Source organism: Megalops cyprinoides, chromosome 20, assembly GCF_013368585.1.
Source record: "Megalops cyprinoides isolate fMegCyp1 chromosome 20, fMegCyp1.pri, whole genome shotgun sequence".
NCBI lineage: Eukaryota > Metazoa > Chordata > Actinopteri > Elopiformes > Megalopidae > Megalops > Megalops cyprinoides.
The window spans coordinates 19,290,001-19,307,924 of record NC_050602.1 but is presented as its reverse complement, the minus strand read 5'-3'; the positions used below and the strand labels follow the sequence as shown (position 1 = coordinate 19,307,924).

At 44.3% G+C, this 17,924-nt stretch overlaps 2 protein-coding genes and 1 non-coding gene across 3 annotated transcripts in view; 1 reads left to right on the top strand and 2 right to left on the bottom strand.

Annotated features, from left to right (window-relative positions):
• Positions 1-207: 207 nt before the first annotated feature.
• Positions 208-10,203, bottom strand: LOC118795610 (elongation factor 2). Its single transcript, XM_036554226.1, has 13 exons — positions 10,079-10,203; positions 8,099-8,313; positions 7,242-7,423; positions 6,714-6,925; positions 6,227-6,405; positions 5,893-5,998; positions 4,375-4,627; positions 3,779-3,974; positions 3,169-3,535; positions 2,255-2,608; positions 1,563-1,745; positions 1,279-1,411; positions 208-586 (listed from the first exon to the last, which is right to left on the bottom strand). The coding sequence occupies exons 1-13, from the start codon at positions 10,079-10,081 to the stop codon at positions 393-395; spliced, it is 2,577 nt and encodes an 858-aa protein (XP_036410119.1). The 5' UTR covers positions 10,082-10,203; the 3' UTR covers positions 208-392.
• LOC118796184 lies at positions 5,672-5,738 on the bottom strand. The gene has a single exon (XR_005005864.1). It is a non-coding gene; the product is annotated as a small nucleolar RNA SNORD37 (small nucleolar RNA).
• Positions 10,204-15,117: 4,914 nt separating the features above from the next.
• LOC118796123 (cyclic AMP-responsive element-binding protein 3-like protein 3-A) overlaps positions 15,118-17,924 on the top strand; it is a 9,156-nt gene continuing 6,349 nt past the window's right edge. Inside the window, exons 1-2 of the mRNA XM_036554953.1 lie at positions 15,118-15,256; positions 17,795-17,908. Coding sequence (XP_036410846.1) covers positions 15,236-15,256; positions 17,795-17,908 — 135 coding nt within the window. The 5' untranslated portion in view covers positions 15,118-15,235. The remainder of the gene's footprint in view (positions 15,257-17,794; positions 17,909-17,924) is intronic.

Below are 17,924 nucleotides of genomic sequence, written 5' to 3'. Positions count from 1 at the left end.
CACAGTGCGAATGTGTGAAAACCCCATTTCCCACAGCTGTGAAAAACGTGCAGTGATTACACTCCCAAACCCCCTCAGCCCCTTCCATCACACATAAGGTCCAAACATCCATTACCATTTTTTATTTTCCTTTATTACGCTTTATAATTTTTTTTTATTCCATTAATTGTTTATTTTCTCAAGTTTTTTTAACTTTCATTTTTCCTTTTTGCCAAGTTTTTTTTTTTTCTTTTTTTTCCTCATTTTTTTTTTTTTTGTTTATATGGTGCTCGCTGTGTTCTGTACAGTCCTGTCCCTCACTCCTGCCGTGGAGGGGGAGAGAAGGGGGGGGGTATAGGTATAGAGAGGAGGAGGAGGAGGGGAAAGGGAGGAGAGGAGGAGAAAGGTGCCGTTTACAATTTGTCCAGGAAGTTGTCCAGAGCAGGGATGCCCTCCTTCAGCCCCTTGCGTTTGCGCGTCTCGGCGACGATCTGGAAGGGCTTTGAGGTGGAGTCGCTGGGGTCTCCCGGAAGGACCTGCCAGTGGTCGAACACACACTGCGGGAAGGCCTGGCCGCCGGTGTTGGACCGCAGGTCAGCTGTGAAACCTGGAAGCAGAGGGGGAGGGAGGGCGTGGCTTTACATCAGTCTATACATATTACGTAGCAGAGTTCACAAAAGAATGTGACATCAGCCCATAGAGCCTGACTTACAACACCAGTCAGAAGTTGGCGTACCTGATTAAGATTATGGGAAACATGCATTCAAAGACGTTTTGCTCTAAAGACTAAGGCTTAAATGCTTGAAATTTGTTTCTTAGGCAAATATAAATAGTGATGTCGATGCATGTGTATCTTATATCTATATATGCATATCTGAGCTTCTTTCCCAAAAAAAAAAAAATAATAAAAAAAATATTTTTGGCTACTTTCTAAAATATAAGAAATCTAAAATATAATCTAAAATATAAGACTTGTTTTGATTTTTGTGGTCATTGCATAATTCCATTTGTGTTATTTCATAGTTTTGATGTTTACTATTATTTGAATTTACATTTACATTTATTCATTTAGCAGACGCTTTTATCCAAAGAGACTTACATAGGTTACAGTTCTTAACAATGTTATCCATTTTTACAGCTGGATATTTACTGAGCCTTGTGGGTTAAGTACCTTGCCCAATGACATGTAAATATTGCAAGTCACTCTGACTCAGGGTGTCTGTTTAGCAAATGTAATTTAAAACCTTCCAGCTAAACCACTAAGCCACCCCACAGAGCGGGAGTGCCTGCGCCACTCACCGAAAGACTCGTTGACAGGCAGGTAGGCCTTGACGATGAACATGGGCGTGCCTGTCACCTGCGACTCCTCGAACACGTGACCGCGTTTCCTGTTCAGCACACCGTAGATGCCGCCCACAACCTGTTCTGGGCACTGTGAGGAGAACGAAAACACGTCAAACGCTTGAGTTGTGCAATTCCAAACAGTGAACACTGATAATAATAATAATAATAATAATAATATCACTCTGTGACGGATCGGGAGGGGTGTCGTTTTTAAAAAAGCGTGATGTTCTCGGACGCACCTGAATCTCAACCAGGTAGATGGGCTCCATGAGGCGGGGCTGGGCGGTGAGCTGGCAGGCGTACAGCACCCTGCGGGCGGTGGGGATGATCTGGCCGCCGCCGCGGTGGATGGCGTCGGCGTGCAAGGTGACATCGTGGACGTCAAAGCGCACGGCACGCATGTTCTCCTCGCACAGAGCCCCCTGAGGGGACAGAGAGAGGGACATCAGTCACAACACTCCAGTAGGCCTCAAACCCTCCCTTCTGTCTGGATCACTTTTATTTGCTTAGGACAATCCATTCCACAGAGTGAGTTATACATCTTACATTACATTACTGGCATTTAGCAGATGCTCTTATCAAAAAAAGTTTTTTTTGTTACCCACGTACACAGCTGGATATTTCCTGAGGCAATTCTGGGTTAAGTACCTTGCCCAAGGGTACAACAGCAGTGCCCCAACTGGCAACCTTTCAGTCACAAATCCTTCTCCTTACCACTATGCTACACTGCAGCTCCTCTTAATTGTTAAACGATAACCTGCCAGACATTTAACTGAAATGATTTAAAGTTAAGTGTCTTACTTGTGGCTGACCCACAGTGTTCAGGTCAACAGGCTTCTGGTGACAATCAGCTACCAGGCTACAAGTTCCTCGATCAGGGGAGTTTAACCCCTGAGGGCCTCCTCACATGCTCCCCTCCCCCCAGACTCACCTCCTTGGTTGCCCACTGGAAGCCAGCCACCACGCTGTCCTTGATCTCGTTCAGGTACTGCACCCCCTTGGTCACATCCACCAGCATGTTGGGCCCGGTGCCGTCTGGTCCGAAGCACCAGATCTTTCGTGCCTCGGTCACCTCCCACTCGTACTTGTCGGCCAGGTAACGGGCGCGGGCCTTGAGCTCCTGGCGGGCGGTGACCTCGCCCTTCTCGATGTCCTCGGCCAGGCCATCGGGGAAGGGGCGGGCCTTCATGTACAGGCGGTTGTGCTTGTTGGGGGACTTGGACAGGCACATCTGGTCAGATTCCTCGCTCACGGTCTCCCTGTAGGACACGACTGGGTCGGATTTCTGTACAGGGGAGGAAAGAGGCCTCATCTCATTAATTCAACATTCCACTGTTCTTTACAGTGTTTAGTTTTGGTTAAATGGTTACAACTATGTAAAAATTGCTTTACAATGAGTCATTGTTGTGTACGGATTTTTAGACATACAGTGTACCAGACTCCTGCCTTTAAGAACCTTAAAATAGACATGACTAGTAGATATTCAGAAAAAAAAGATTATGGCAACACTCAAATACTTTGTCCCCAAGACAAAGGTATAACTAATAAAAATGCTCAGCTGTAATACCATCTTGGCAAGGATATTTCAATAACCAAGAGGGAAGGACAGGACAAACCAGACAAAATAAAATAACACTAATGTTTACTGGATGTATGTAATCTTCCAGGTTTTGTCTTCTTGCCTTGTCCTTGCTTCCCCTCCATTAGCAGTAGTAGTAATAATAATAATAATAATAATAATAATAGTATAGTAAACCAGGTTATAAAAAGTGACGTGCTGTTTGGGCAGAGCCCGGCTCCAGGGCGTGGCCGTGCCGGGCAGAAGAGGGGGCGTGGTCTGCGCACCTTGAGCGGAATGCAGGCGTGGTCCTCCTCCAGGTCCTTGAGGCAGATCTCCAGGTGCAGCTCCCCGGCGCCGGCGATGATGTGCTCGCCGGACTCCTCGATGATGCACTGCACCATGGGGTCCGACTTGGCCAGGCGCTTCAGGCCCTCCACCAGCTTGGGCAGGTCGGCCGGGTTCTTGGCCTCCACAGCGACGCGCACCACGGGGCTCACGCTGAACTTCATCACCCGCATGTTGTGCGCCTGCTCGAAGGTGGTGATGGTGCCCGTCTTCACCAGAAACTGGTCCACGCCCACCAGGCCCACGATGTTCCCGCAGGGCACGTCCTCGATGGGCTCCACGTAGCGCCCCATCATCAGGATGGTCCTGAAAAAGGAGACAGATGACCGCTGCATCAACACACACGTGCGCAACCTGCCACACGGTCCAACCAGGCCAAGGCTGCCAAACTCTCATATGTCCATGTGCCCTTGGAAACATGAGTTCAACCAACAGAGATTAACATTTGGCTGGAACAAAGGCCTGCAAACTGCAGTCTGCCAGGGCCAAAGGCCACTGAGACCAGGTCGAGCCACTCTCAGACGGTGTTTGTTTGGGGAGGGCACTGACCTCTGGATTGGCTTGAGGTAGAGGTCCTCCTTCTTGCCAGGGGTGTAGTTTGGTCCCATGATCCTCACTTTGAGCCCAGTGGAGACGCAGCCGGAGAAGACTCGGCCGAAGGCGTAGAAGCGACCCTTGTCAGTGGTCGGCACCATCTTGGAAATGTACATCATCAGGGGGGCTTTGGGGTCGCAGTTCTTGATTCCTGGAATAAAAGGGACAGGGACAGGAAGTTTTAACCCAAAAACTGTGACATCTGTTATGGCAGTGGGATTAAGCAGTTATGGAGAGAGACATTCAAATCCCAGGTATGAGACTGCTGTTGTACCCTTGAGTAAAGGAATTTAACCTGAACTACTTCAGTAAATATCCAGCTGTATAAATAGATAAAGTGCAAACACATATGAGGCAGGTTGCCCAGGATAAGGGCAGCTGATACAGGTAGATGAAGGTAAAAAGCTAATTAGCGTGAAACACGTCCTAAGATCACCTACTCAGCCTGAACTCTTACTCTGGCTCACAAGAAAGCAGGTAAGCTATGTACTCAAAGATCTGCACCGCCACTTCCTGCCAGAGGAGGCGCCAGAGAGTGAAAGCAGCCGTACCCATGGCGGCCTCATCGTCTCCGGGTCCCTCGTAGAGCAGCTCGCAGCGGTACTTCTGGGCGGTGACGGGGGACGGCAGGTGGATGGTGATCATCTGCAGCAGGGCCTCGCCGGCAGGAAGCCAGCGACGCATCACTGCCTTTAGCAGGGGCTTGCCCTCCTTGTCCCGGTCCTCAGTGTCCAGCTTGATGTCCAGCTTCTCGATCAGCTTAGCCGTCTCCTCCTTCTTGAAGTTCATGATGGCGTCGAACACCTAGGAGAGCACAGAGCAGGGTTACCCACTCAATTTAGACTTATTTTCAGGGTAAACATACCTACCACTGTACTACTGTTTAATTCCCAACTTGAGTACACTCTTGTCTTCCTACACCGGTATAACTTAACCCTTTCATTCTTAATTCACTAACACGGACCATGCTAGTATGACAACATTTTCTTTTCGAATTAACATTCAAAAAGCCATTCACTATGCGACAGTACATCGGGCGAATTCACACCCAAGGGACAAGTCTAACCCCATGGCCTGACACAGTCCTGATGTAAAAAGGAGTGTGTCATCCAGAACTCTGACCTACAGTGACAAGACAGCACCCCGTAGAGATCTGAAAACCAAGACACACACTAGATTGAAGAATTCCCCTCTAGGATCTGATCGTAAAAAGCAACAATTGAGATTCAACAAGCATGTAACAATTAAAACAACCAAGCTAGCTGGCTAGCAAGCAAACCAGGCAATATTAGCCATGCTGCACAAAACATCCAGCAAGTGCTAGCATCATCCTAGCATCTGCTCTGTTTATTCATTTAAACCAATCTAAATTTATGGAATTAATCAGCCAAATAAAGCCAAAATGCCGACTTCATAAATGACCAGCTCTAAGATGTTATGACGCACAGTTAAAAAGGCAGAACAGGTTTGAAAATTAAAACTGGGTGCAAATTTGATGAATGTGCCAAGGTAAGACCAAAGCGTTTGGCAGCCGGCTGCAGTGGTGGTGAGCTGGCACACAGCCTGGCAGTAAGAGCTCTGAAAAGTCATCAGTGCAGGAGAAACTGCGACCGCGGCAGAACGGGCAGAAATGGCAAAGCAAATGATCTGCTTTAAGGTATTACCCACATGCTGCTGCTACTTAGCAATGCAGTTTTAGAAAATGGAAAGATTAAGGAGGACACAATGTCTAAGCAGCCTCTTATTGAGCTTACTGTGAGGTGCAACCACACTAGCTGATATGAGGTACTGAACTAATGGTGAATGTATGCGAAATCCCTTTGCAAGACTGACTTGCTTTGCCATGTGCATCAGACTTAAGTCTCTCATCACTAGACAGTCAGGTCAAAGTGAAGAATGTTTAAGTCATCCCTTGCAGGCCTGTGTGGCCAATACATGTTTGGCTAAACAGGCAGAGTCAAAAAAACCAATTTGCACAGATCTGTATCTCTGAATCCGGAATCTGCCTAGAGAGGTGTGTTGGAACAGCGCAGACACCCAAAGGTCCTCCCCTCCTTCTCCTCCCTCACCTTGAAGATGGGGTCCAGGATGAGCTGAGCGAAAGTTCGGGGGAGCTTCTTGCCATCAGGGCCCGTGGCAGCCTTGCTGAATTTGCCGGAAGCTGGGTCGAAAAACCTGCCACATGAGGAGGGGTTTTAGTTAATCAATTTATTTATTAACCAAAAGCAGACATCCAAAACACACACAAATTCAGTGCCATCAAAGGAGATCTATCAGGCACAAAACCAGATGTTCCTATAAACTACAAATTTACATATTAACACACCAGTTTATACGATAAATTCACGCAAACCAACTGAACAAAGATTCACACATTTTGTGTGAATCACACATTTCACTCACCTGTCTCCCCACAGCTTCTTCATCATGTCCTCCACCTTCTTGCAGCGCTCAGCTGGCCCCAGCTGGGCGTCGCCCTTGGCTGCAAACTTGGTTACGTACATCTCAGCAAACTGCTTCAGGGTGAAGGCCCACCCGTGAAGTCCGGAACCGAACCCCACGGTGCCCACAACCGGGTCGATCTGAAAAAGAGAGAGAGAGAGAGATGGAGAGAGGACCTCAGAGCCCTGATATCCCAGCTCTGCCTTCCGGAACAACTGTATGCTTCCGATTTGCCAGCTCATCCCTCTGATTTCTATGCTTCCCTTCCAAACAGAGCACAATGACAGCTGGCATGTTCCTAACCCTGCTGTATTTTGTCTCAGTCCTCAAACCAGTCAAATTCAGATTCCAAATCGCACCAGTCCTGCATTAAGAGCAGAGTTTAACCCTGCTTTTAAAATTCCCCGCCCCTTTGCACCCTATTGTCCAATCAGCGGTGTCCTCTCACCATGATGTTTCCCATGGGCCCGCCCTCATCCTCCCCGTAGGTGGAGATGATGACGTTGACGTTCTCCACGATGCGCTGGAAAGTCTGGTACAGCTCCTCAGGCTCCAGCTGCAGCTCCAGCAGGGCGCGGTCCATCTTGTTCATCATCAGAACGGGCTTGATCCTCTCAGCGATGGCCTGCCTCAGCACTGTCTCTGTCTGGACGCACACACCTGGGGGGACGGAGAAGGGGGCAGGGTGCATCAGGACAAGAACCAACCAACCCGGGCAACAGCTGCCTTAATCAGGCACAAGAGACTCAACCCAATTAACAGCTGCCTTTAATACACACCAGACACTCAACCCTCATAAGGGTACGTTTGGCTCAATGTTCAAATAATTAACATCAAAATCCCTCATAATCACCTTAGTATCTAGACAATGAGGGTGCTTAGTAACCATCAGGGTCTTTAATGTTAGCACTGATCTGCGGCTGAGCTCTTTTCTCTGCTATTTGCCCCTCCTTGCTTTCCTCTGGTCCCCTCTTACCAGAGACGCAGTCCACCACCACCAGGGCACCATCAGTGACACGCAGGGCGGCCGTGACCTCGGAGGAGAAGTCCACGTGGCCAGGAGAGTCGATGAGGTTGATCAGGAAGCCGGAGCCATCCTTGCACTGCTTGATGAAGGCCAGATCGTTGTCGCTGAGCTCATAGTACATGGAGATGGCGCTGGAGGAGAGAAATCCGTGGCACATTTGAGTCAAGTCTGGGGGCGTGGTGAGAGAAGGGGGGGGGGCACTCCTACCAGCCTCAGAGGCTGAGGATTTACATTATGACATCAACAGGCAGAATGTCATATGACATTTCAGGGAGGTGCTGAAAGGACAGCGGAGGCCACAGTCAGCTGAAACGCACCCTGCAGCCCCCTGCCTATTGAAATCGCACTCTGGAGTCGAGTCAGCAGAACAGCTATGGGGAACCACATGATTCTGCACCAAACCCCACAGGAAGGACTAAGCGGACGACTGTGATGGATGGTAATCAGCTCTCGGCCCAAACGACTCAAAGCGTTCCCACTGGGCTTCTCTGAATGATTAATCCATGCAAAGTGCTTGGTTGGACACAGCAAGCAAACAAAACTTTTTTAATGTATATCCAATCAACGCATTTCCCTGGTTTTAAATGTTTGAATGCTCACTGAATTTTATGCAGCGATCTGAATTTAACCTTAAACTCTACCGGAACATATTAAATGATAACAGATATCTACTCTATAAAACTATCCATAAACTAAACTGCCAGTGCCTCCCACCTACGTTTTGTCCACAACGTCCCATACTAGGACAAGCCTCACGGACAGCAGCGAGGACTCGGAGTGTGAGGAGAGAGAGAGAGATGACTCACGTGGATTTGATGGTGATGCAGCGCTCTTGCTCGTCCTTGCGGGTGTCGGTGAAGCGGGTCTCTCCGGCGCGGGCCGAGGCGATGATGCCGGCCTTGGACACCAGGGAATCGGTGAGGGTGGACTTGCCATGGTCCACGTGCGCGATCACGGACATGTTGCGGATGTTGGACTTCTTGTCCATGATGGCGCGGATCTGGTCAACGGTGAAGTTCACCTGGGGAGCACAGACAGGGGGATCGTTTTACGTGTCACGCCCTACATCGGAAAGCACCATGATGCAAAGCAGTCAGCACCAAAAGCAGAAAGAAAAGATACATACATCTGAACCAACCTTTCCTGCTCCTTCCCAGCCTGAAGCGCAGTGTTATACAATAAAGTTCCATTTCATAATTTCTAGACCCGCTATAACAGGTTTGTTAACCACTCCCTTGCCTACAAGCTTGTCTACAAATGTTCCTTGCACTTTCAATGCCAACAGCAAGTTGTCTCACCACAAGATTCAACACCTGCCAGCCAAATACCAAGCTACGCCTCAACCGCGGTGGGCCACAACCAATTAAACCTTAAACATACACAAGCAATGCGTTTTTGACACAGCAGATGTGGTCATCCATCTTGCAGTGCCTACGATTTAAAGCTATTGCCTTTACATCACACTGCTCAGCAGAGCGCAAAAATAGATGAGCAGTTAGCAACTGGGAGGGGGGACGTGTCAATGATATTCCAATGAATACAATAGCAGAAGCTTACACTGGCCCCCAAAAAGCTTCTCAACAAAAGAAATTTTTGATGATGCGCGTTATTTATCCGGGGCTTTAACAACGGGTACATTCTGTGCTCTTGTGGCGCAGAGCTTATTCTGACGCAACCCTGAACACTGCTCAGCAACTTCAACCTCGCCTGTTAGCCGTAACTTTGACAGTTAGCTCCCTGCCTAGCTACGAACAGTTTCACCGACTTCAACCCGTGAATAATAACCATCTGGTTAACCATACAGCGCGGCGAGCATTGCGTTATGATTTCCACATACACCACTTAGCTACAAACCCTGCACGACGCGCTGTCAGATGCGTCATGAGGAGATGAAGCTGGTTGTGTGCAACAGCGATCTGCTAGCTAGGTAACGGGACAAGAGCCAAGAGCCGGCCTGTGACAACGACATGCGACATGTTCAAAGATATCTCGCAAGCGAACTAGCTGTCTTCATCAGTGACTAACTAGAGAAATATTGCTAAATCCAGGCCATTCCACAGTTCCGCAGACATTGACGCAAAGCTACATTGTTGCCCGATAACCACCGTTTTCACGCAGTGCTGTCAGTAGCTAACATTAGCAAGGTATTTTGCTAGCGTTTTCAACTGATACGGCAATCTAGCTAGAACTATTTGGAATGGGTTGCTAAGATTTTTTAAATCTGAGTAAGCAATACTTTGTGTATTGCTTTTGCATGTCGCTACCTAAATGACAGATTGACTGTCTGTCTCCCTACGTCTCAAGACAGCTAGCTAGCAAGCTGACAGACATGTCAGCGCTGGATAACTTTACCCTCCCTTCTCCCGACGTGGAAAGTGAGTTAGGCGGGTCCAGTTATGAAACAATTGGCACTAATCACCGCAAAACAGCTGTCTGTACTTGCTAACACTCGCTAGCAAGCTAAATGCGTCAACCTACAACTGGAAGATCAGCTGGCTAACGAGCTAGCTAAATAGACAAAACGCAAAGCGGCGATCGATCCACTTCCAGGCCGTTCACCACATAGCAAGTTAGCGGAATCTTTTGTTCCGTCCGTGCGGCTAAGGAAAACCCTTCGCCATTCATAAGGTGCCATTTTGTTCAAAGGGCGTCGGTATCAAGGTCCATCTCTTCCCGTCTCTCAGCTTCCGAAACCGAGACACTAAAGAGGCCGTAATACCCGGCCCTGTGACCGCGGCGAGTCACCTGTCAACCGGTCAAACGCAAAGGAAATCTGCTTTACTTACCATTTTGACAGATGCAGGCGGATTCGCTTTGTGGAGAGAAAATTCACGGCAAAAATACACTGCCTATCGCGCTCGTAGATAGGCAGGGAAGAGAGCGGCGACGTCAGCCAGCACGGTTTTATACTCAAGTGCAGGCCAGGCGTCCGCTACGTAGGCTATTACAGCGCGTCTGTACCATTTCGTTTTAGACTGACATGCGTAGGACTGCAGACGCCGGTGTTTGCGGCCATTCTGTCTCCACTGCAGACAGACCGCTGAAAACCTGTACTTTTATGATCGTCGCACTTACCACCTGCTTCACCATTGTGACAAATTGTCATTTCAGCTTTATCATACTGACCCGCTGAATTGTCCAATAGTTGCAAAAGCCGATAATGGGTCTTTACGTTTTTATCATTTTAGAATGAGGCCCTTGTAGCCCGTTGTTTGCTACAATTGCAACGTCAAAAGCAGTGAAAAAACCGTTTGCCAGCTTATGACTGCATTAATATTTCTCGTTCTATGTGATTGTTTTTGTTTTGAACGTAACTTGCACTGTCATTCACAATTTGCAGTCGTTATTTTCATCCACATCACTGTCTGGCTACTATTAGATATTGCCTGTATATTGTTAGGCTACTATAACCTTTATTTTCTTTTATAAAACATTGTATAAAGTGATGTAGGTCTACATTCCAACACGTCTTGTCCATGTTGAGAATTAGATTAAAGGCATTTTTCAAAGGGAAAACGTTTTGAACAAACATCCATTTTATTCATTCATTTGTAATCCCGCTTTTAGAAATAAATCGCATAAAATATAAAACCCACCGGACGGATGTGATTCTCGTGAAGTACAGTAGTTTACAATCCGTTTATAATTAGTGGTGAAGTGTTCTGAAAATGGGGTCCAGGATGGATCTGTTGTCTTAATTACCCATGGTATGAAGAGCGGGCTTAATATTTGATGACTAGATAACCTACAACTGGACACCGAGTGCGCACTTCACTGCCGGTCATGTCTCAGAATACAAGTGAGGGGTCGTATAACAGACAAATCGTCCTCTGAACTTGATTATCACATTTACATTATTGGTGTTTAGCAAACGCAGTCCGAGAATAATTAACTCGTATCAAGGACTTTATCACACTCTACTTTTAAAATGTCAGTACGTCAGCTATAACGTTTACATTGCTATATGCTGGATTTTAAGTAGCATGTTCTTATTTCATGAAAGTAAATAGGTACATGCACAGGAAATAAAATTAGAAGTAAAATGCAATTACAAGCATCAACAGCAGGTGGCGCGTTTGCACCAGGACCCAGTGAAGAACGTCATCAACATTTCCTTCGAAGCTCGGACATCTACAGTGACTCCGGAAAGCATTCAGATCCCTTCACTTTTTTTGCCCACTTTGTTGCGTTATAGCCCAAGGGCGTTTCTAGCTATTGAAAATATCAGGGGCTAGGTCAGGTTTGCCTGGGGCTTGTCTTTTTTGTTTTTGAAGGTAGATCGGCATCGGTAGGTTGGGGAGATTGTATCTACCTTTATAATAATATAATTATTATTATTTATTAATAATTATAATAAATAAATATTATCACACCTTCGGACGCTGCAAGTCTGTTACACAGTCTGTCTGTTGTTTTGCTATAAACACCTCTTTTTTCAGGGCGAAAATATTCGGGGCTAGGCTTAAAATATTCGGGGCTATAGCCCTGAATGATCGGACCTAACGACGCCACTGTCATAGACCTAATCTAAAATGGATTAAGTAGGGCCTATATTCTTTTAGCCGTCAATCTACACAGAATAACCCTGAAATGTCTCATTTACATACGAATTCTGACAATTTGCTATGGCATTCCAGATTAATCTTGATGTCTTTAGAATGTGATTGGAGTCCACCTGTGAAAAACCAAATTGAATTAGAAAGGCACACACCTGTGTATAAGCCACTGCATACATGTTTGGAATTAATTTAAACTGTATTGCATTGACACTTTAAACCATGCAATGTAATGTTAGTTTATTACTTTTTTACAGTCTGGATCTTTCTGCGCTGTGTTGGAGCAAAAACAAGAGAGTCATGATTTAAAGACAGACTAAATTCTCATCATCAAACCAAAGGGGTAGCAGTGCAGCATAGTGGTTAAGGAGCAGGTCTTGTAACCAAAAGTTTGCCAGTTTGATTCTCTGCTGGGGCACTGTTGCTGTACCCTCGGTCAAGGTACTTAACCCAGAATTACCTCAGATATCCAGCTGTATAGGTGGGTAACATGTTAAAAAAATTGTACCCTATGTAAGTTGTTCTGGATAAGAGCATCTGCTAAATGCTAATATCAATCCATCAAAGGATGTACAACTTGCAAAAGGAATGTTTTTTTCTGTACTTGCTCAGGAAGCAAAGCATGCATGATTCTGCGATACAATGCTGGTACTTGCCTGCAGCCAATTGTTTTTTTAATAAGCTGCAAGTACCAGATTGCACTACCGGAGAACCAGCGCTGACTGGAGGAGATGGTGCTTCCCTCACTGACGTCAAGTTTAGAAAGTCAATGGCGTCTAATGAAGATAAGAGTGTTTTGATAGATTCCTACTGAGACATGGTTGGACTCTAGTGTCAGGGTTTCGTAGAGTAATGATTGTTTAGCTATTCCAAAGCTGAGTGGAAAAAAGGAGAAAATCATGAGAGCTGAATACACTCTCTATTAATCTATGTTGCTTTGGCTAGTGTTTTTTTTATTTGGGATTGTACATTTACATTGTAAATTGCCTTGTGTAAAATCATAGTCATAACAATGTAAGCTATTCTCCTTTAAATATATTTTGTATTAGGTCATCCACTTCTGTTTTGAGAATGGGTGAATCAACTTATCTCAAGCAGATAAGAATCTACTTACATTTTATTACAGGACTATAAATTGGGATGCTGAAGTGACACAAACTGAAAAGAAAGACTTCAGCATTGTGTTCATGGAGACAAGACTGTTCTGTGGTATCAGATAATGGCCACTCCCTTTTCACTGCGCACTGAAGGTTTTGAAAGATAGGGATTGTGTTGCTGCTGTTGTGGTGTCGCAACATTACATGGGTAATGCTGACAGGTTAAGCAATTGCCTGTTGCCCCTTGGACCCCTTTTCAGATAAAACTGCAATAATGATAAAATAATCATGCAATAATTATCATCCTGGCGGTTATTGACAGGATACAGCCCATTCCATCTCCAACAATCAAGACAGGGAGAGGAGTCTAGGAACAGCTGTGTGAATGCATAACTTTGTGAAGAACGGAATGTGACATAACTTCTAGGACACCTTTAAACCTGAGTGAACTTGGAAGTAAGGGTTAAAAAGGGAAGACATACATAGCTTCGCTGGGATAAACAGGAAAGCAGAGAAGTGTCACCAAATAAGTTGTACTGTTTCTCTACATGACCCTGCCAAAGACTTGACACTCGGCAGCATTTTTTTTTTTAATGTTTGAATATTTGTTTCTGCTTCCAAGTTGCCCCACACATAAATTTCACTTTACTGAGGGAAGAGGAAAGAGCTGACAAAAACATAACGGAGACAAGGAGAATTGAGAAACAGGCAGAGCTCAAAATAGAATTAGACAGGGGAGTATCTGGATAGGAAATCTTATAGAGAAAGTGGTTTCCAGTAGGAGAACGAGAGATAGACCCAAGGACGGGAGAGACAATAGTGAAAGTAAGGGAAAACAAAACAGGGTGATTACTGCTTGTTATCACTTGGGTCCAAGTTAGAAAAAAACACTTAAGGAGAAACACTGCGTTAATGTTGCATTTTGGTCATACAGCACACATTAAAAAGTTTGTCACAAAGTGAAAGCAAAACTCTTATAAAATATTACCTCAAGTTTTGAATCCACATTGTGGTAAATGTTTTAACACTTTAGTATCTAGCTGTAGGTACAGCTGAACATATTTGTTTAATGTTTAATGTCTTAATATAGAGAGGTCTCAAATGACTAGGTCGTTTTTTTATCCTAGATCACGAGACAGGAAACTCCTCTGAAATCATTTTAGTTCCTAAAATGATGGAAAAATCTTTGTCTTGGTGCACACCTTAGGTTACCAAATCTACTTATCATGTGTGTAAGGAGTAAATAGGTAAGTAAGGAAAAGTTACCCCAACAATTACGTATGTTTTTATAACAGGCATGCGAAACCACACGTTCTCCACTTAGCGGTGTGCTGTTGAACTACTGTGCACTGAAGTGAAAAGCACAGATGGAGAGTGTTGATCCTGCATGTGGCAATAGCGGGGCACTGATCAAACAGAGTTAGGTTATGATGGCCCCTGGTCCACCGGAGGCATTGCTCTACAGTGACTTATTTGTTAATGTCTGACTGAAAAACGTGTCCAAGCATGATTAAATATCCTGCGCAAATATTTCTTTGTTTTGAAATATATATTAGGGACAGTGCTTTGTGTTGCTCAAGATCCAATGCTTACAGTTATATGCTAAGGTTTACCTGATCCAAATTTGGACATTCAGACAAATTCAGAGTCCTGTGATTAATATAATAGATATCATGTTGCAGACGGTGCCAGAATCTATTGACCTGGGTCAGGAGACAAACATGCACTGCACTGCTGAAAGGATGCAGGTATTGCAGATACATACGTATGCTTACTAATGCAGCAATGGACAACACTATATATATATATATATATATATATATATATATATATATATATATATATATATATATATATATATACACACACTGGATGCTGTCATTCTAAAAATAAACACAAAAAACAATGTTTTTTTTTTTAAATTGTGCAGAAGGTCCACACTGAATAAAAAAATCATTATCTTTGACCCCTTGTATCTCTGCCAGTTTGAGGGGGACATGGCTTCCACTATGACAAATGCTTCCATGGTGCCTCCATGGTGCCTCATTGGTGTGGCTGCTCCTGTCCTTCAGAGACATCACCTGGCAACAGCCAATGATTGGGGGACCTAAGGGTGAGGCATTGAGTGCTCTGTTGGAATTTAAACTTTGTTCCCACAGATTTGCGCGCAGAGAAACAGAGACACAGAGATCAGGCGCTGACACATTGGGCAACGTGGATAATTCGATCGTTTTTTGCTTGTGGGATAATCCGTGGCTCTGCTTCAGGTGCCACCAGAGAGAGGGGAAAGATGGCCCATGCCTCAAACAAGGTACTGCCGAAGTTTACACCTGAGGACTTCTCACTTGTACAGTGGATCTCCTTATACAAAACAGTCCTGACTGGTATTAGTTTCAAGCTGGGCTATCAACGTGTAGTAGTAGAGCAGCTCTGTAAGAGATGTGGTCCAAAGTTCAGAATGTTCTGCTGTGCTGATTTTAGGTGAAAGGTTATCAGCGTAGGTTTACCTGAATCAAATTATTAGCAATTTGTTGCTCTGCAGAAAGAGTTGGTTCAGCAATAAAAAGGGAAAGGTGTACGTGTGTGTTTATGTAAGAGAGAAAGAGAGGAAGTAAGAGAACAGAGGCAGCTATTACAGCACTGGAGACAGTTTTGCAGAATGAAAAGCATGTTGAATTTAACTGGAGACTCAGGAGATTCGGGAAGATGGCATTCCAATGCACTTTTGTGTGACAGCTTAATAGCACATTGTGTTGAGATGTCAGCCACATTTTGAAAAAGAGACAAGCGAATTTCCCTTTCTCTGATTCAAGTTACAGATAACATAAACAAGTTTTTGAAACTCTTTCCATTGTTCAGTGATAAAACAGGCCCTCTGGTGTGCACACTGGAGATACCATTCAAGAAAAAAAAAAAATATTGAACGTGAAAATCTAGACAGGAAATTGAATTTTTGTGCTCTTTGTATTATTTCACACACCTCCTGTTCAAATGTAAAGGGACAAATTTGCTACAATCGATTCCAAAATAGCACCATTTATATTTTATTCATAAAACTTCCGCTGGAACTACATGAGAGCACTGAATACCATTATGAAGAGAGATGGCAAAAGCAGTGTTCTATTAATAGAACTTCACATTTTGTTTAAAATGACATTGAAATTCAATCTTGTAATATTATATTTAAGTCTGTTGTCATTCCATTTAATGTAAAAATTTAAAAAATTAAAATACTAAAATAAAAAATAATGTGTATGTTATAAATGTATCGAAAGACAATAACATCTATGTTGAAGTTTAAAATCACATTCTTATGAAAATATTTTACGTATATTTTCTCAAATATCCAGTGTGTAATATATCAATCATTGTCAGTTTCATGTATGTTATGTTGTATATCGGTAATTGTAATGCTGTGCAAATACTGAACAATATATTGCAAAAGTAATATTGTCAGATATATTTCAAACTGTTTGCATATAATTGCATACAGGCATATGAAATTGAGAGTAACTGATATGATTTTAATATATCACATATAGTAAAACGTTATTTTGGTTTTCATATATAATCATTTACAATGACATATTATTACATATTATAAATTACTTTTTGGAAAGGTAATAATGGCTAGTACACTTAAACATAATACAGGAAAAAAACAAAATATATGCAAGTTAAAAGGAATAACCTGATGCATGTCATGAAGCCTGTCAAAATAAACCCAGATTTACTTCTTATATGTCTCTAAAACTGACTATTCACAGATTATTAAAACAATGTATTATCTCGTTGATTTATTGTGATTATCACAAACTGTAGCTGAATCACACATTTTTGGGTCATTGGAATAGAACTAAAATGAGTGACATGTCCTGTTTCTATGTGATTTTACCACCTGCATGTTTTTTCCTATTTGTATTCTGTATTAATCTCCCCTCCATGGAACACCTCCCCCTATTAGCAGGGTGAGTGTGGACAGGTTTGTGTGCCTTGTTGATTGAGATAACAGCGTAGCAATCAGCATGTCTCGGCATGTCCAGGGCCACAGGTGGCTCTCATATCACACCATATCCTCTACGCAATCTGTGCAGCCTGTACGCTTCGCTCCGGCTGACTCAGTCCCACTGTACCGCATTGTGCCTCAGATGAGTGAAACTCCTGCAGCCATACCACCTGGTAGGAGTGAGAAAGCAAAGAAGGGCTAGGCGTGATCAGTGCGCAGACCAAACTGGCCATAGGAAAAGCAGGTTGCTGCTGGTTCTTAAAGTGGTGTTGGCAGGCCAGTAGGGATACTCCTTGCTTTAGAATAGGCAACAAAGCCACATTAATATAATGAATAGGACACCATGCTGTCAAAGACACAGTTTTTGGATTACATTATATTATTGCCAAATGCTCTTATCCAGAGCAACTTACACAGGTTACAATTGTTACATGTTATCCGTTTATACAGCTGGATATTTACTGAGGCAGTTCTGGGTTAGGTGCCTTGCCCAAGGGTACCACAGCAGTGTCCCAGCAGGGATTTGAACCAGCAACCTTTTGTTTATGAGCCTGGCTCCTTACCACTATCGCCCCATGCAAGGACCTGATGCAAGGACCTGATTCCTGCATCTGTCACAAAAGATGCTATGGCTCTTACTGAATGGTAAGGGTATTGACCTTGTAGTTGAGACCTGATTGCTAAACTGTCCACCTACTATATACAGCTCTTGCCAGTGATTTTCTGCACAGTTCCTTGCATCCCTTCATCTCCTCACTTCCTCAAATGATGTCTGTAAATAGGAAGCAAATTCTCTATTGATGTTGTTGGATGGAACAATAGAAATGCTGTTATTTCCTCTAGGGCTATGATGGGATGGAATTGTTAGACCTGCTCTTTGATCAGGCTGATGGAATCCTACGACATGAGGAGCTTGGACGCCATGGCAACCAAACCTGGCCAATCACAGAACATGGGGTGAGTTTCATCTCTA